General features: G+C 43.0%; 2 protein-coding genes across 3 annotated transcripts in view; both read right to left on the bottom strand.

Moving 5' to 3' along the window:
- The window catches only part of LOC310775516 (disks large homolog 5-like), a gene marked incomplete at its 5' end in the record, with an annotated part of 57,537 nt that extends 55,241 nt beyond the window's left edge, over nt 1–2,296 (bottom strand). The window contains one exon of the mRNA XM_083635678.1: nt 1,999–2,296. Within this exon, the coding sequence (XP_083491804.1) occupies nt 1,999–2,296 (298 nt within the window). The remainder of the gene's footprint in view (nt 1–1,998) is intronic.
- A 4,037-nt stretch (nt 2,297–6,333) lies between these two features.
- On the bottom strand, nt 6,334–19,530 carry LOC310775519 (annexin A4-like). 2 transcript variants are annotated; one of them, XM_083635681.1, is made up of 15 exons: nt 19,425–19,530; nt 15,514–16,036; nt 15,276–15,313; nt 14,927–15,073; nt 14,274–14,367; nt 13,209–13,303; nt 12,821–12,934; nt 12,567–12,657; nt 11,928–12,007; nt 11,267–11,323; nt 11,052–11,145; nt 10,677–10,772; nt 10,334–10,392; nt 9,925–10,047; nt 6,334–8,231 (listed from the first exon to the last, which is right to left on the bottom strand). In XM_083635681.1, exons 2-15 carry the CDS (start codon nt 16,025–16,027, stop codon nt 8,172–8,174), a joined length of 1,662 nt encoding a protein of 553 aa, XP_083491807.1. In that variant the 5' UTR covers nt 16,028–16,036; nt 19,425–19,530; the 3' UTR covers nt 6,334–8,171. The 2 variants fall into 2 exon arrangements, with proteins under 2 accessions (XP_083491807.1, XP_083491808.1); XM_083635682.1 differs by lacking the exon at nt 14,927–15,073.
- Nucleotides 19,531–19,765: the final 235 nt, after the last annotated feature.

Raw genomic sequence — 19,765 nt, 5'->3', positions numbered from 1 at the left:
TATAACAAGTTAGTGTTGTTCCTGGGACAGGCCCTGCTTTCGGCTGTGCAGTGGACCAACCTGTCTGCCCAGTAGTTAACAGCAGCGCAGCCCGTTTGTGGCCTGCGTGCACCAGGCCTCACACAGATCCATGCACAAACCTCGTCAGTTAGTAACAGAAACTCAAACACCCTATATCAGCGGTCAGTTTCATAGCCAGTGTGTGATTGTGAAATGCGGCCCCAAAAATGAAAAAGTTGAAGGAAAGATTGACTCACACACAACAAGTCACATTTGGAGGTTAAGGATGGAATAAATGCATAATTAACACTCAAGCCAGAGTGGTTTGGAATCCTGTCAGCTTATACAGAGTATATATGACATGATAGCTTGCAGTGAACAAAGTACAAAGTAATGCAAATATTTCTTTTGAAATGCAAAGGGGAAGGAGAGAGCCATGTGGCAGTGTGCAATGTGCATACATTATTACTGCTATTATAGGCAATAGGCTACTTCTATATTTTCAAGAAGGAATTTAGTCCCCCAAGTGAGATTGGAGAGTAGGCCTACTTGCATACAAACTACAGCCAGTTACAGTAGGGTATCTGAGCAGGTTGGCTTACATGCACTTTGAAGATTAATTTCTTAGCATTTTAAAATAGACTGAGTGTATTTCTATAAATGTAGGATTTTAGCCGTGTGTGTGTGGGGGGGGGGGGGGGGGATTGAGGCACTCAAATCACTGGATGGGAAGAGGTTATTTTCATGAGCACACAAGAGAAAATTACCCCCAAATTATACTGAATGCAATGTGGGGAGGAGTAATAATAAATACACCCTAAAATAGAGTTGGGCTAAAGGCCATGATGCCATCTTATCATTGTATCAGATACAATGACAATAGGTTGTTATATCGTCATACGAAGAAACAAAATATACTGTATTGGTTAAATGATTCGATTATCTCGAGATTAATTTGGTGATGTAACTTGTATTAAATTTCCTTTCATAAACACTAAGATAAATGTAGGCCTATGTAACATGACTATATCTCCAGTTAACAATAAACAAAGTCTTAATGGTGGAACTCCAAACTCACCAGACAACTTCTGCTTTTTCTGCAGATATAAAACATTTTGGGTAAATGTATACAAGGTCATTGAATAGAATAGTCTATACTGAACAACAGTGACTAGACTTTTCAAAACTATTTGGCACAAATGCATTCATTTTGTGGTAACACTGCAGCGAAACACAGGTCTTTCAATCCCGCACTGTACCAAACACAAAACGAGCCAAACTCATTCATTCCATTTCTACAGAGGGTTATTGATTCCCCCCCACACCCCCCTTTCAATAAAAGCATAGTCAACTCTGCTGTCACTACATGGATTGTTTGAGCCTTTTAAAAGTGCATTAAATACAGTCACACACAGCTAGCAGGCTGTGCTGTTAGTGGCATGGGAAGCAGACAAGCACAGTAGTGTGAGTGTAAATGACCATAAAGTCACATGATTGTGCAGCTCTCTCTCTCTCTCTCTCTCTCTCTCTCGCTCTCTCTCTCTCTCTCTAATGAAACGTCCTGTCCATCAATTTGTCATATCGTCAATAATATCCTCAATGTTAGATTATGCTCTGAGCTGGATCGAAACCAGGTTAGGTCATGCCTAAAATGAAGCACACAGACAGGACCACTAACGTCACATATAGATCCCTAACTCAGAACTCACCATACTACTTGCAGAGTATCTGTGGTGGCCTAACGTTACTCCACTGAGTTTAGACTAGAGTGACATTATTTTTGATGGCATTTCATCTCCTATGGTATCGCTATTACCTATAGGGGCTTGTAGACTTGCTGTGATGGCTCTTGACTTTAGCTTCCTTATAAAACAACTTTGTTTACACATTTTGCACATGGTGTTTTTCCCCCTTCCTGACAGATGCTTCTATCCAGCATGGCATGCACACAACAACAAATCATAAATGCTATAAGTATTCAACATGATGTATTCTCACCAGTTGAGTGATCCACTGGTCCAATGCCATTCAGAAGGCCAGCGCTCAGGTGAGGGTGAGTCTTCTCCAGGGCCGTGCAAAGCTCTGCGAAATGGTCTCTCTCCTTACTCATCAGCATCTTCAGGAGAAGGTCCACTTTTTCCGAGTTGGAGGAGCAGTTGTGGCTCAGTTCGTAGCGTTCGGACTGGCTGAGAGTGCCAGAATGAGCTAAAACGTCCACAACTCCGTCTGCATCTGTGATCGACTCCAGTAAGTTCTGGTAACAGTTCTCCAACAACTCTTTATGCTTGGACTCCATCTCTTCTGCCGCCCGCGTCGCCCTCCTCGAAACAAGGCGATCAGCTTCAACTTCTTTGTCCGCCTAGTCAACTTCACTTCGGCGTGTTTTCGGGAATAACGTTAGTCCCCGAAATTGTGTTGCACTACAGCCAAGTTGGGACGATCAACCCGAATTGAAGGAGACACAAGTAGCCATATTTGTTGCCCAAGGCTGTTGACTGCGCGGAGATGGGAATAGCAACACATTTTCCCAGTCGCCGCTGCAGAATGGTCGGTCCACCCCGGCTCGACCTTCCTGAGGAAGACGTCTAAACCTCTTCTGAAGACGATCTCGTCCCAAAATCAACTTCTTTCTCCATGTTGAAAAGTGTAGCAACTCTTTAAGAGCCCTCTCTGTGTGACTACAAACTCCGCCATGTCTCACCGTTTTAGCAGCTGTAGCCCTCTGCCAATCATATTTCCGTGCAATGGCCATGTAAGGTAAAAGAGGGCGGGGACTAGTTCAGACGCACCTGGCTTACAGACCGAAATTTACATTCATAATATTATATTAGAAAGTAAATGTGTCTGTGTTATTCAATTGTGAATTAGTGAGCTTATATCGTAATGTATGTACTTCCTGTGGTATCTCCATAACATTTATATAGTAGTAGCCTATTCCAGCAATTCCTACAGGGATTATAACATGTGCATGTTTCACAGCAGTGAGTTTATAGTGACCATCTCATATTTGATCTCCTACTGAATCACTATAATACTCCCATAAATTAATATAGGCTAATCCTATTCCCTTCTCGTAGTTTTCATGATCTATTGATATTTATAGTTCCATATTTTGTTGTTGATTGGAACTGACTTACATTAATATTACTTTTTAATAACGACTATGGACAGCCTTTCAGATGGCATCATTATAATAAAAAATAACTGAAATATTCCTACAGCGGCATGCATTATGATTAGCCTATGTATCATGGTATTTATTGTTTTACTGTGTATCATTCTAAAATATATCATGGGGTTACTATAGTTTGTTTTTCTTTGGTTATGGATTCTATATGAACAAATGGGAGACTCAAGTTTTTTGCAGTGTAACAGTTATGTACATATTACAGCATTGTTTTTGCTTTACTTCCCAGAGCCTCATATGTTCCAAGGGAATATACTGATACAGTAGAGACTACAGTGCATTATTTCTTTTAGAACAGATTGCAATACATGAACCCCCAGAATATATTTGTCATCTGCGTTGTCCCTGACACATCTGTTCTGCACAGCACTTTAAGCTTTCTTAATATGCTCCACATACATAATCCATCAGATCTCAAAGGAGAGGATTCTCACTGGAGACAGACGTCACATCTGTGGAGATTGAGATCTTCAAGAAACCAACCGTGTTAAGTGGGAGTAGAGAATGAAGTCATATGAGATTCCCTAAGATACAATTGACCTCTAGAGATGTGGATGAAATCTGCGTTGACATCTTTGACCATGATTATTGATAATAGGCTACTTGAGACTTCACTGTATTGCCTATAGGGATTGTAAATGATACTCATCTGGAGTAAGTATACTGGGCCAGGATTTTAAGATTAATTTGCTCCACAGTGTGCCTACTATACATTGTCCCACTTAAGTTCTAAACAGCTTTAATGCAGCTGATTATGTAATAACTCAGCTAATTTATTTTCCTAACAGGGGAAATGCATATGGCTCCCACCAAGAAAAACTAGCTGGAATGCTATGGAATTATGCAAATATCCTAACACCATATCACCGGTTATGAATGGGCACTATCGCCCTTAAAGCTGTGCTGTTGTTTTGCAGGGTGAACATAAAGACCAGTGGGAGCCATTTAAAGCAGACGGGGTGTGTGCACATATTCTTCAAAGCCTCTTTAGTTGGAAGTTTGCAGTGTGTATTGCTTTGACTTCTGCTGATTGGATAGGGATACAGTATCTGCCGCTACATCTCATGTGTGGTTCATCTAATCCTTGGCTTTGTGGTTTGCTTATAGCCTATGCAAGTTTAAAGCAGGATTATATCCCTGGCAACCAAATATCACTTAACCACACATTCCTGGTTGGATGTTTGGGGGAATTCCACTCCAATCAACTATTTGGTCAATACTTACTTGACTGTTTGTGTAAGTCTATAACGCAGTAGTAACATTACAGGCTGCTGCTGCTGCACATGTGGATTAAGGTAAATTGTAGAGCAAATTCATTTCAATAGGGAGGGATCTGATCTGCATTGAGTGGGATTTTTCATTCTTGGGCAATGCCATCTGCGAAACAATCTCATCGTGTTTCAGATGAGACAGACTGATTGTGAGTGTATTCGTGGTAGAAGCGCTTTAGATAACTGGCTTTCTGTCGACTGTTTTTAAGAGTTATATCTCCGTTCAAATAATTTGGTCATCCGAGGACTAAAAGGAAAGAAATCAAAGTGTGTAGGCCTACTGCGAAATGATTTGCTTTCATTTTTTATATGAACAATTTTGTAAGATTAAAGGTATCTTTTTTTTAAAGCCTAGCCATATTTGCTACTTATGATGATGTTTGATTGATAGAGTTCTTTCTCAGCACAATCCATGCTGTTCCTCATAGTAGCTCTGGAAAGTTGGGCAAAAACAAATGCAAGGTCAACGGGGTCACGCTCTTCCTGCATGTACAAGCTGACTGAGGCTCACTGAAATGTCATCCACAGCGCGCGCGCACACACACACACACACACACACACACACAGTCACACAAAGTACATTTCAGTCAGCTTGTACATACAGGAGCGCGACCCCATTGACCTTGCATTCATTTCTGCCCAACTTTCCAGAGCTACTATGAGGACCAGGATGGATTGTGCACTGCTGAGAAAGAACTCTACCAATCAACATCATCATTGATAAGTAGAAAATAGGGCTGGACTTAAAAAAAAAAACTGAACTATCCCTTTAAGGGCCACAATTTCAAAATAATGATTATATTATCAATGTAATGGATACATCAAATTGAATGAAACTCTTATAAACCACTTAAGAGAGAAAGCTCCAGGGGTGTGAGGAAGGCCTACAGCTCATCACTCATCAGACCGACCTTCACAGCTCCTGTCCACCACCAGTACTGGTGATTGCAGATGGATATTGATTGGCATGGCTCCCATAAGCACATGCTGCTGACACCACCTCCAGTAAAAAGTCTAACCCTGTGTGTGTGTGTGTGTGTGTGAGAGAGAAAGAGAGATCAAGTGTGTGTGTGTGTGAGAAAGAGAGAGATCGTGTGTGTGTGTGTGATCAAGTCCAAGAAAGGGCACAGAATAGGCCCCTATCATGTCCACATGTTAATAATTAAAAGTCATTTAGTCTAGAAATCAGGATCGGGGGAAGTGTTCTGTTTTGTCTCCCAGTTCAAATTAAAATAAACCAAATGGGAGGCCCAGTTTCCTTTTGAAATAATATATTTTTCAGAGAAAAATACACAAACACCCACATCAAATATTTATGCCTCTTTGTCCCTTAGGCTGGTCTGTGCTTTCCATTCTGTGCATATACAAGAAATAGCGTGAGTGAGAGTGAGAATGTGGAAGAGGTGAGTGCTTAGTGGAGTCATTTGACTCTCTGAAGCTCCGCTCAAGGCCAGCGAGCACAACAGAAAGACGACTTTAAGACGTGGCTGCTGTCTCCAATACGGAACACTATTTATAGCCGCAGAGAAGCTCTCTGCGCTATGCCACTCCACTGCTCGTGCCAATGAACTGTAAAGCAAACCTGAACACATTTCCCCCCCCCCTCTCAGATTATAGAGCAAGACACACGCACACACAGAGGAGTCACTTATGTAAGCTGTATACTTGCACCTTTTGACAGAAGGTGCTGGTGATATTCCTCAGGAGAAGAGGGGCTGGCTGACTGACTGGCTGCAGTCACAATGCAGGCCGAGGTGGTGAAAGTGGAACTGGCTTTGAAATGCAAATTGTTCATTGTGCGCCGGGCTCACGGCGGAGAATCAGCAGTCGATGTTTTATGCAAACACACGATCCGGTTTCACAAAGACAATCCCCACGTGTCAAAATGTTTTTATTGGATTTGAGTGATGGCTTTATACGTGATGGCTTTATACGCGTCTCACGAGACGGCACAACTAGCAAATGGCAAAAATGTAACAAAATGGCAAAAAGGCATCCATTGAAAGTCAACGACCGAGCCATTCTCATACTGCAGGTACAATGGCAACATAAGAGTTAGTGCAATAGCTATTCTGTTCAAAATCAAAACTCCAGTCAACAGCAGTCATACACCTAGAAGAAATGACACGTGAAATGACCTGTGAACAGAGTGCCCTCTACTGGCAAAAAAACACAGCCAGTAACATACTGATACTGGAAGGAAATGTTATAAAAACTATATTGATTGATGAACAATGTAATGATTATACTTCTGTATTAATTCAAGTATGGATATGGTTTGATTGCAAGACAAAAGATAGTAAAACGTGGACATTCTATCACATAGCTTACATAGCAGCCCCGACACAGGCATGACATTTTCCCTATAGGCTTTGGGTTTTCACTAGTATTCAAGAAAAGGCAACATTGTGTCTATAGCTGTGGAACAATGAACTGAAATGTTTGCATATCAGGAGCAGGATAAGCACAGTATGTACTATGATTTGCATAGACTTGCAAGCAGGGGTAAAGCTGCGATTAGTTTGCTGGTTAGTTGGACATTTTAAAGATGCTGTAGATAACTTTTGCAGAACAAGATTCTTTATTTATTATGTTCAAAATTCATCTATAAAATTAATTGTGACAACCAGTGAAGGCATCATCAAACGGCCACATGCATTTACTTTTCATTTCATCTGCGATATCCATATCCATAGCTCTATTTAATTTTGGCGAAGCCTTCATTTGTTGAAATCTCTCACAGCTAGGTTTACATTCTCAGAGCCGACCTACACACAAATGATTGACACCGACATGGTGGAAATGCTTGGCAACGAGGTCAACATTACCCAAAACACATCTAAATATGCATTAAGTGTAATGTGTTCAAAAGAAAACAGAAAGACAGCACAGAGCCTTCTCTCCAAACCCTCTAAAATACACAGTCTCTTAACCCATTGATGCCTGATGCAGCATTTGTGTGTGTATCCCTTTAAGACCGCGAACCGCGTTAACGCGGTTCGCGGTCTTAAAGGGATACGCACACAAATGAGGGATATACACGCAAATGCTGCATCAGGTATCAATGGGTTAAGCTAATTGTCTTTCTTCACATTTTCTTATTTTGTGATGGTGTATTTATTCCCCAATAGTGGGAGTGCATTGATAGGCTAGTATGTTACTGGACATTCTAGATAATGTCTGTGATGTTTGATGGCGACAGTAGCGTTATAATATTTATTATTTTATTATTGTTATAACTTTTTCTTGGCGTATGGCTCTGTCATTGTTACTTCCTTGAGCCGGGTTGTAGCAGTATCTTGACCACGGCCTCGCACGTTGAAAATGGCATCTGGGCAATGATTCAGCCAGGAATGTGTCTGTGAAGGTGTGTGCCAGGAAATGAAAATGCATTGCCACATATGACTATTCATATAAGTACAATTTTCAGGGACCCACTTTTCACTCTAGGCTGTCATGATTCACCTAATGATGAAAAGTTATCTATCGCGTCTTTAAAACTCTTTGATATATATCTCTATATATATACTATTTGGCAATCATCTAGTAGTACAACACAGTAGCAAACAATTAAACGTGTTTTTGATATAGTAGAAAACAAAAAGTTAATATTTGATTGTGTGTCATAACTTCAGAGGCCGATATAAGGTTCTGTGACACAGTTACAACATGGACTACTATACTGTCCTTATGAGTGGTGTCTTCCTGTCCTTCTAGTCACTGCCTCCGCACAGCTTCAGCAGCAGCTTCTTGTAGTCCCCGGAGGTGTCACCCTGAGGGGGAAGAGATAGAGAGAGAATGAGAGAGAGAGCAGAAGAGAGAGATCTTCAAAATCCGGCTTCAAATTTGAAATTAAGCCACAAATCCAGCTACAGGCAAACTTATTATCGGATAAAGCAGTGATTCCCAACCAGGGGTACGCATACCTCTAGGGCAGGGATGGGCAACTTTGATGATAGAGGGCCACAAAACAAAATTCCTCGCTACCAGAGGGCCAGACTGTGACCGTGCACTTCCACCAGTAGCCTACTGTAACACCATCACTCCCAATTATAGCTACTAATTTGATGAAAAGGACTGGTAATCAAAGTTTATTATACCAACATTTATATTTTTCATATTCAAATTTAGTAATTCTTCCATTCAGATGACACCGGAAACTTTGCTCTAGCTTTAAAACATCACCCAAATATGTGATATTAATCAGATTAGTAATGTTGCATGTGCAATGTGCATCCTGGATATAAATTACTTTGTTACAATAGCTCAAATGCTAACGTTAAACAGTATTTGGATGGACAATGCTAATGCCATTAGCGCCATGTTCTGGGTTGTACAGTAAAATAAAAACACAGATTTTGGTGGTCTAACCTAAACTAACCAAAAATGCCTTGTAAAAAATATATATATATATTTTATTTTTTTTGGGGGGGGGGGGAATTGACCCAGGGGCCACACTGAGTGACGTCGGGGGTGGGCCGCCAGTTGCCCCCCCCCCCCGTTGCCCATCCCTGCAATAGGGGTACTTGAGCAGTTTGCAGGGGGTACATGGAAAGATTGGGGATTACAATTTATTTAAGTCATTTCGTAAGCCAATATATTGATAAAATGGTACGTGCGCGCCGTAACCAGTCCCTCCCAGCAGGTGTCAGCTGTTACACTATTACGCTACTGAGCGGATAAATGGCTCAAACGTCCGGTTGCTGTCGCTCCAGATTCAGATTCAGGATTAGGGGAGCTCGGTGACCAAAATGGAAAAAAGAGGCCCAGCCCACACACCGGCCAGTTCAGTGGAAAAATATTTTGTATGGATTTAGGCTCCTCGTATGTCTGCATATTAAACAAAACGTTATAGAACAAATTTAGGAGAATCAACAAGCACTATTGGCATGGCAAAACAGCTCAAGGGATACATAAGGCGGCGTTCACACCCAACGCGCTTTTTGCAGTTAGATCGCTATGGAAATCATGTTGAGAGTGCTTCCATTGTGCACAAAACTGCAGCGCACGGAACATTTTTTTTTGCGCTTCGTTTTGTTTCCCCCTGCAGTCGCGTGCACTAGAGTTGAGGACACAACGACCACACGGACGGTAGCCAGCTGGTTTTGTCTGTTTGATGTTGTTCACCGTCAACATGAAAGCCAGATTATTGCCAATTCTGGCAGCAGCGGAGGTTGAGGATCCCTCTGGGAGGAGAAAATGCAGGAGGAGTGAAAAGACGAGCAGCGCGCTTTTCCTCCAACTTTGTTCAGCTTAAAAACGCCCATAGCGCTCCTCCAAAAACAAGACGCCACCAGCGCTAAACGCCAGGTGCGTTCCTTGAAAGAGGAGCACGTTTAGCGCGTCCTTACATAGAGAATGAATTGCAGAAAGGTGCTGGTAGCTCCAAAAACGCTTTTGGTGTGAATGTCCCCTAACACAACAAAGGTTGGGACAAAGGACACTCATGTTATTGACTTGACTTACTGAGATGGCGGTGTACAGCGATTTGCCATAGTTCTTCACATAGTCCTGTCTGATGTCCAACATGTCCACCTCAGAGCGGGATATCATGACCCGGATGAGGGTCCTGTCCTTGGTGCCGGCCCCCTGTCAACACATCACAATACCATACTTCATTGATCCATTCTCTCTGGCCTCCCCTTCTTCCACCACATCATCAGAGCTGGCAGGGACTCGGTGCCTTGCTCAAGGACACTTCAGCAGGGCGGATGCTTGCTGGCATGAGGGGGGGGGGGGGGCGTTGAACTCAGATTATCTTGTCTGTTGCCCACATACAAAGTGTTATATTTACAATGAGACATATACAATGAGACATATACAATGAGACATATACAATGAGACATATACAATGAGACATATACAATGAATATACCGCAATGGCCTTGTGGAGCCTTCCTGCAAAGTAGGCAGGGGTGTTCCTGATGCATCTCACTAGAAAATGGGAACAAATACTGACGTTAGTGACTCGTACCAGTGCACTTCAATTCAAATCTATAAAGTTCCAAATGGACAAGTGACGTATGATTCAGTAAAACTTCACTATACAAATACACTCTGGTAACTGCCATGTATCGTAAGGAAAAATGCATTTAATTTTACCAACGAGGAACAAGATCAAACGGGTATAGAAGTAATCGATGAGATTTTTGGCATAACTGCCACATATTTTGTGCACGACTACACCACTCAGTTGGGTCAGCCTTATTGGAACGTACCCACAGCCACCATGCCATCCTCCACATTTCCAGACATTTCCCTGCCGATACTCTTCTCAATGTCTCTCCCTGTCATCTGCTGGTACTCCTGGAAGACTGACAGACACAAGAGGCATAGGCAGGATGGTTATAATCATAACAACACATGGGAAATGTCACCTACAACTGCGAACTATCAAGATATAAAACAAATAAATGTAATCAATGCATGAAATGACAGACATATATAGTTTGCTTTTGGAAAATTCCTCTTTGTGAAACACCAAAAACGGGGCGAAACGAGGCAGAAGTCTTATTATGAGGAACTTTGTGTGGATGAGGAACAGCGACGATAAAGCTGAGGAAGGGGCGGGGCTATCACATTCAAATACACACCTGCTCGAAGGTGGGGCTTGCTGCGGGCACACAGGATGGCATTGAACTGCGACTCATCAGTTCCGACTTTGTTTTCCCCCGCAGCATACAGTTTCTGTCACAAACACACACACACACACACACACACGTAAGTACAGGGACATCATATACATAATAACAGCATAATCATTAGTTCCCACAAATGTTCTAACACCATATCATCTTTAAAGCAGCACCTGGGCGTCCTGTTTGGCCACGGAGATGTCAACAGTCTCTCTCTCGTCACGGTTTCCCTGGAGAGAGGAAGAAAGATGAAGCCCCAACATGCATCTGCTGAGCAGCAGCAACAGCGACCTCTGCTGCCACAAGTGGTAATTACAGGACACTAATAAATGCTCTACTGTACTTCCCTGTTTGTACTGTATGTTCAAATATTTTTATCATTTCTGCTTATACTCTCTACATTGTTGACCTTTCTGCAGTGTTTATAACTGATTTGCTGAAAAAGAAGAAGCTTCAAATGTCCCCAAATGCTCTTGGCGACTTGTTTTAGGCAGAATGGCGCCGCTAATCAATCTATGCTACCTCAGAGGGATAAACACATTTCACTTCCTATACGTTCTTCACAATAAAAGCGCCCCGTTAAGTTTGTCAGCGGAAAGCTTTTAATTTGAAGGAGCTGCGGGAGATAAGAGTTCCATCCAGGTAACGTCCCAGAGCATCGACGCAACCTGGTGCAGGAACAGCCGCTCGGGGCGCAGAGTGGGAATGATAGCCAGTGTGCCATCAAAATGATTTGGAAGCGGTTATATTAAGGTAAAATAGTTTCATATTGGATCTTTGAAGTGTACACAAACTGAACTCTGTTTTTACAACTGTAAACTGCAGCAGCGGTACCTGACAGAGAGAGACCAGGAGTCGGCGGAAGTGGCCTGAGGTGTCGTTGATGATGGCGTCTTCCAGGGTCTTTCCATACTCTGCAAGGGAAGTGTGACATTTTAGGAAATCAATAAAAAAAAACATCTGATCAATATCCTTTAACCTAAGAAACACAATATGAGGTATTATGAGGCTTGTGCAAATTGCTAGTGCTTGTAAACATTTTGAGGTTCGTATGGTTATGAAAGTTGCAAAGAGCCACATGTTTGTATTCCATCTGGTCAAATATATTTATAATATATATTTATAAATATATTTATGTTGTTCAGCTGCATTAACACAACAGCAGATTCCTAGGCATTTAGAACAGTGAAATTGTTCATATTTGACTCCTTTGAGATTGTAGAATAGCTCAAACATATTTGGAAGTATCTAGACAAAGATATATTTCAGGATGTTGTGAATGCAGGTCTTTGTTAACCAATAACCTGCTGAAATGGAGTAGACAACTGTGTGGAGATGTATTACACCACTGGTTGCAACCACTATTACACAATCCAACACTATTCTCTCACTCTATATTATATTATAGAGCCATTATGATTTCATACCACGGAAACCTGATTTAAAAATGGAAAGCACAAGACAACAACTTACGAGATTTGTAAACTTGATTGATTTCAACGATCTCTGCATTGCTGCGTGAAGACAGGATCTCGATGAGACACGCTTCATCAGTACCTGCACCCTGCACAGAAAGAGGACATGAACTTAGTGTAACAGTCACTGGTTATTACATGACCCATGATGCAAGTCTCAACCTTTCTGAAATTTCCTTTCGGGAACGTCTTGTTCTCCTCTCCCCCCTCCCATTCCACGATGAATCACACAATGTGGTTTGGACCACCAACCTTTATAGCCTCTCTGAGTTCAGCTGCATCGAAGTCGGAAGACTTCATCAGCATGGAAAGGACCAGATGTTCAAAGTTTCCAGTGAGCTCAGACTTCAGATCATGCTTCAAATCCTAGGAAAAACAAACAAAAACTGAAAACAAGGTCCTCCTGGATATAACTTCCGTTCCATACTGTGCTCACAGAAGCTATTTATAACTGTTATATTCTGTGCATCTTACCATTTTTAATGTTGAATAAAACAGAAGATATATTGGGAGGAGCTACCCCCAAGCTACTTGTGTTGCGAGTCTTCCTGCATCTCATGAAGTAAATTAACCCTTTTTGACTCAGCACGTGGAAAAGAGATGTGTGTGTGACGTATACTTTGATTTCTGTGCCTCTTACCTTCCCATAAGTGGTTTTGTAGGCAGATACCATTGGGACCCTCTGCTTATTGGTGCGACTTCCGAGAAGTTCAATGATGGCGCTCTCATCAGTGCCTGTTCAAGAGGTTAATTAAGACCAGGGACGAGATCAAAATGGGATATTCTGGCAAATAAACTGCTCATCAAATGTTCAATAAGGAGTATTTAAATTAATTCTGCATCAATCGTATGTATGTATGTATGTATGTGTAATTTGTAACACATTCTAAACCTGGTACAATATCAACAAGATCCTCCACAAGAGGAGACCGCCATGTAACATTTCAGTTCACAAAGTTTAGCAGCAGTTTTCTCAGTTAAAGCATCCGAGCTGTGGAACACTTTGCCAAATAGTATCAGAGGGCAGGATGTTTAGGAGCTTTAAATTCTGTATTAAATAATTGTTGAAAGAGGGTACACTATCCCATGCTTTTTGGTTTTGCCCTTCACTGTCTGGATTTTGGGCCAAAATATTTGATTGGTACTCTAAGGCCTATAAAATAACCCTCCAGCTGGAGGCGGAACTCGCCATCTTCGGCTGCTCGGAATCCTCTCTGCTCCTCAGTACGGCTGTGCAGCAGTCTCTGACACAGGGGATGACTCTCTGTGTGTGTGTGTGTGTGTGTGTGTGTGTGTGTGTGTGTGTGTGTGTGTGTGTGTGTGTGTGTGTGTGTGTGTGTGTGTGTGTGTGTGTGTGTGTGTGTGTGTGTGTGTGTGGGTATGAAATGGATTGATGTTGTATGCGATTGAAATGTTTTATCTCCTTTATTCACATTTTCTCTTTCATTATGTTTGCATTCTAGATTGTAATTTTATTGTATCTTTGTAATTGTTTCTTAAGTACAATTGGCGAGCGCACAGCTCTCACGTTGTGCTGTACCATGTCCCCTCCAGCCCAGGGACTACGGATGGAAATGAGCTTATACTGTAGGTAGCTATAGATCTGGCACAATATATTTATTGAGCATTGTCCCTGTCAAATAAACAAACAAATAAATAAGTACAGTGTGTACATCAATTACACAAACAAACATAATTTACTGACCAAAACCCTTCATGGCCTTTCGAAGAACTTCCACATCCCTCAGTGCATCAGCACCTGGAAAGTCTTTGATAGAACCCCTGTATCCTTTCTGTTTCTGACAAAAGCAAAGAAAAGGCACTTTAAGACAGAGCACAGTGAATGAAGAGTGTCACGTCTATATGTGCATCTGAAAACGGTTTGAGAACAAAGCTGGAGAATGAATAGAGAGGCAAAGTGAACGTCACTTCCTGCTTCAGCACTGTACCAGAGATGTTCTTCCGCCATTTATTTTCCCATAGACATTTCGTAAAATGCTCATACAAATAGTTTGACTTGGTCAAACCAAACGGTTCAGCTATATTTAGAATCTGGAGAGACCATAGAACATTTCACTCGGACCAAAACTTAAAAAAACAACATCGAAAAAATATTTCCTTTAAACCTGATTTTTTTTTTTTTTACGTTTCGGTCCGAGTGAAATGTTATGCGGTCTCTCCTGTTTCTAAATATATCTGAACCGTTTGGGTTTGAACAAGTAAAACTATGTTTATAAGCATTTTATGAAACGTCTATGGGAAAATAAATGGCGGATGAAAATCTCTGGTACAGGGCTGAAGCAGGAAGTGACGTTCCACTTTGGCTCTCTATAGAAATGAAGCTTGAAGAAGGCATACAGAAATGGCAGGTGCGTGTGGGGTGGAAGGGGCCCCACTTCCATATCCAGGCATAGAGGGGTTAGTTGCTGGGGCGCCAGGGTAATGTGGCATGGGCTGGCCAGGGGAAGGACCCCCGTGGTATCCCTGCTGCTGAGTGGCTCCTGGCTGCAAACAGAGCACAGCTGTAAGTGGTGACATGGTGACAAGCTTCACAATGGAAACAAACAGCCATGGTGGGGTGGGGTGGACTTAGAAGGTGTAGATAAGATGATTTGAGCAAATAAGAGCTTTATCTGAAGTCAGTCCAGATGATGTTATTAGTTACTTAGTAGAGCAGAGGTGAGGAGTGAGATAACATTCAATATACCATTCCATAGCCAGCGGGTGCTGCACCCCAACCTCCTCCTGCAGAACAGATTGACATTAGACTCAAATGGAGGGATTTCATTCAAAGGGTTAACAACCATACCGGAGATATTTCAGCATACAAAGATTTTGACCGGGTGCATTCCTTTTCTGGCAATAAACTAATGGCAAATAAAGGCAAGCCCTAATGACTAACACTAACATTAACAGACAACAGTGTGGACAACATGGAGCCTCACCTGCTTGTGGCATGGGCTGGCCCGGGGCAGGGCCCCCTGGGTATCCCTGCTGAGCCGCTGGAGGCATGTGCTGGCCCGGGGCAGGGCCCCCGGGGTATCCCTGCTGAGCCGCTGGAGGCATGGGCTGGCCCGGGGCAGGGCCCCCGGGGTATCCCTGCTGAGCCGCTGGATAGCCTCCTGCTCCAGACTGGGGTGGGTAGCCTCCTGCTCCAGACTGGGCTGGGTAGCCTCCTGCCTGAGGGGGGAAGCCTCCAGCTGCGGGAGGGAAGCCACCAGCCTGGGAAGGGTAGCCCCCCGCTGCTGGAGGATAGCCGCCTGCTGCGGGAGGGTAACCCCCGGCTTGGGGTGGGTATCCGCCTCCCTGGGGGGGGTAGCCTCCTTGTGCAGGAGGGTAGCCTCCTTGTGCTGGAGGGTAGCCGCCTGCTTGGGGTGGATATGCGCCTGGTTGGGGCGGGTAGCCCCCTGCCTGTGGTGGGTAGCCACCGGACTGAGGAGGGTATCCAGGGTAGCTCATCTTCAGGACCTAGAGGTGAGACAAAGTCATGGCTTATTACTCATGTGATGTATATGGGCTGGGCTATCATACAGTAGATAATGCACTTTTGAGGGTTTGCAACACCAGTGGCTGAAGATGGTATAACTCATAATAGAGGGGGCGATTATAGCAGGAAATTATTCTGGGATGTTCAAACAATGGTCTGAGAATAGCACAAAACACCGATCTACCCCCAACCTCTCACTCTGCACCCGTTTAGCATGGGCCAAATAAACTGTTCCACCCTTCCCCTCCTGTAGGTTCATGTAGGGGCAGCGGTGTCCACCCAGTAGATCGGGATGATCTACTGGTATATCTCTCGGTATATACCGGTAGATCCCAAAATCATTTTTGGATAACGAGTGTAACTTTGTAGTGTGTCAGTGTCTCACATTGCACCAGTCAGTCCGTGCATGCTTGTTTTGTTGTCACACAGGCTACTGCTACTATCAAAACACTCAGGGAAACCACCTGATGTCATGATGGCTGAAGGCCCTGACACACCTGTATGCATAGCGATTTGGATAGGACGTGCACGACCGACGCTCCAAACGGATGCAGGATACGCACGTGAACGCATAGCCAACAGCACTCCGGCCAACCTTAGCGCAAATGGCTGCGTGTAATGTGTACGTACAAAGTCTAATGATCAGGTTTACTGTTAACAGCGGGGCGGGGGCGACAGCTAGTTCTTGTGTTGCTAAAAAAAAAGTAGATCTGAAGTGTAAAAATGTTGGGCACCCTGATGTAGGGTAAAGTTTACTGTTGTTCCACACCACAGGCTGTCAGGTTCATGGTAGTCTCAACACCAGACCCATGAGAGTTCTTCCGTTGATATGTTACTGCATGCTGCAGATCTCCCGCTGGGTCTGGGACACTGCTCGCTCCAAAATGATGTTGGAATCCTGGCCAGTGATTGGTCGGGCCGGAATCCTGGGGCCACCAATTAGTAACGACTTTAGTGATCAGGTGCGCCCACCCAATCTGACTCTGTTGACTTTTGAAAATGAACCACTCTCTCTAGTCTCTCATTGGTGCTACGACCTGTCAGTCATTCAATTGCCCCCCCCCAAACAGCAGCGGGGGCTGCGAAGTGGCACAGGCTCCATTACGTAGTATGCGGACTTGCCGAGTGCAGCGATTCAATGTAATATTTGAGTCTGGGGAGACACTAGGTTCATGGTAACCCCTGACCAGCAGAAACAAATAAAAGGCAATAAAACAGTAAAATCTATTTTAAAAAATACTCACACTAACTATATAATAGCATGCCCTATAATGACTTTCAAATGGTGCAGTTATTGTCACAGCAAAGTCCTTTCTGTTGACAGAAACTCACTATTTCCATGTGTCTAAATCCACAATCACGGGATGATTACACAAGAGCATGCTCATTGTTTTGAGGAATTCAAACTTCCGTCCAAGTTTTCCTTCCTCGATCTGACCTCAATAAACACTACAATGAACATTGCATTATTTAATCGAAAGCAAGGGTCAAAAAAACGGTTACACTTTCAGTCACAGACCCAGTTTTATCAGATTTTGTCCATGCCATGCCATCCCACCCATAGCTGCCTATGCTAGATTAAGCTGCATAGAAATCTTAACTTAACTACTCCATTACTGAGTAAAGAGCAAAGACTTGTTGCGGTTGCATGCTCAGCAGCTGAGTAGTAATTTAATTACAGAGATAGAAACGATGGCATTTTCTGTTAGAGGTGACACATACACCTCGTATTACTCTGTTAGAGGTGACACATACACCTCTTATTACTCTGTTAGAGGTGACACATACACCTCTTGCTGAAGGGCATTTAGTGTTAGATGCCCCCTCCTTTATTTTATTCATAAATGAAAAAACTTAAATGTTAGCCTTCTGCGCAAATTATTAGTACTAGGCACGATTCCTCGCTAACTGCCCGCCCTGCAGCTCGCCGAGCTGGCCCTGCAGCTCGCCGAGCTGGCCCTGCAGCTCGCCGAGCTGGCCCTGCAGCTCGCCTCGCATACAGCTCGGCTGCTGTGTGGCCTCGCCTGCTCTATTGGCGCGCGCGGGTGTGTGTGTTGCTCACAAAATTGTACTGCCCTTAAGTTTACATCAGTGCCTATGACATCATCAGTGATGTCATAAGATGATTTTGCTCTTATGACATCACTGATGACATCATCAGTCTTATGACATCACTGATGACATCATCAGTGATGTCACAATGCCTGTGACATCAGTGGGACAAACATTTAAAGAAAACAGAGATTGCCCACTTGTCAATTTTATATAAAGAAGAAGATTGTTCTATGTTTCTATTTTCAGGCTTTGTTTAGCAATGACTTTGTGCATTTCAGTCTTTGGAGAACATTATGTAAACATCAATTAGGCTAGCTTAGGCCTACAGTCAAGATTCAAGATTTTTATTGTCACTCCGTAGTACAAGTGTCACGTGTGAAATTCTTGTGCTGTAGGCTCCGTTACAACATAGTGCAAATAACAGTATAACAGTGCAAAAACAGGGCATGGAGTAAAACAAGAGAACAACAAGCAATAACATTAAACTTTTCATTTTCTTTTCTAGCGTAGACACCTTAAAAACATGCCGAATGCAGTAGTTGCTCCTCTCCATTCTGACACTGCATTCAGTGCAGCTTTCATGAACAAATATTGTTAGCCAATAGCCTCCAAATGCTACTTTTAATACACGATCTTACCACTTTTGACAAAAACCACTACAGGCACGACAGACTTAATTTACGACTTTTGAGGAGCACTCGAAGGGAACAATTAAACCAAATTGACGACGCATATCTATTATATGGGCCTGTGCATTCGGAACACGTCGCCAACAAGATATCAGTTTCTGGCCTGCAATGATCTATTTTCAGAAACAGCTTTATACACAATAACGTTGGATCATATTACTCTATAGTCACTACAGTGTGCGGCCAGTTCACTACAGCATCTTTTTTTCTTGCTAAAGCTTGTTGTACCGACACGTCGTCGTTACATAACATCACTCGGGCGAAGTGGGCAGCGACTAGCATTTAACGTTAGCATCCAGTCTGAGTGCAAAATGGAAACAGGAAGACACGATTAGTCATATAAAATGCGCAATAAGATGGCATCATGGCAGTTTGCATGTTAAAGGCGGTAAAGTCCAGTATTTGCTGTTGTTCAGCGGTTCAGAGGCTGGACTGTGATTAGGCTAGGCTAATTTTACATTATACTGACAGATAAGTAGCTTAATTAAGATCAGGTTAACGTTAGATAACTGAACGTTGATTTCTATTCGACATTGACGTTCGTTGAATTGTATTGGCGCCTGATAATGCGGAGTAATATTTCGCTGACATTTGCAATGCCAAACAATACAAAAGCGTAACTTACTTTAGCGATACGGACTTCAGATCCAGGAAGAGAGATGGGCAGGGTGCAGTCTGTCTGTGTACTGTGCAGGCAGTCTGGAAGTGGGCGTGTCCTTGGCTTTGTCCTGTCCTGCTTTAACCTTTGCACAGTTTTGGTTTTTGTCCAGAGAGGGGCACCATGAGGGGCACAGGGAGAGGCTAGTGTTGATACAGCGGGTCTGCCATCCTGTCCGAGTCCCAGCAATTAGTTCAGTTCAGTAATTGTTTCGCAGACCAAACGCAACACAACAATACAGTACAAAGGACAATACAAAAGTAAAAGACAGGCATTTGACGTTCTTGCTATTATAGCTAAAACTCATC

Source organism: Poromitra crassiceps, assembly GCF_964638095.1.
Source record: "Poromitra crassiceps genome assembly, chromosome: 4".
NCBI classification, from domain to species: Eukaryota; Metazoa; Chordata; class Actinopteri; order Beryciformes; family Melamphaidae; genus Poromitra; species Poromitra crassiceps.
The sequence above is the reverse complement of the archived record's forward strand: the minus strand, read 5'-3'. Positions and strand labels throughout refer to the sequence as shown.

Excerpts from the sequence above, each read along its gene's own strand:
- LOC310775519 (XM_083635681.1), bottom strand. The coding sequence starts at position 16,027 with ATGAGCTACCCTGGATACCCTCCTCAGTCCGGTGGCTACCCACCACAG. Across the intron at positions 12,935-13,208 it reads ACAAAACCACTTATGGGAAG|GATTTGAAGCATGATCTGAA; the intron begins GTAAGAGGCACA and ends TGTTTTTCCTAG. Across the intron at positions 11,146-11,266 it reads TGGCCAAACAGGACGCCCAG|AAACTGTATGCTGCGGGGGA; the intron begins GTGCTGCTTTAA and ends TGTTTGTGACAG.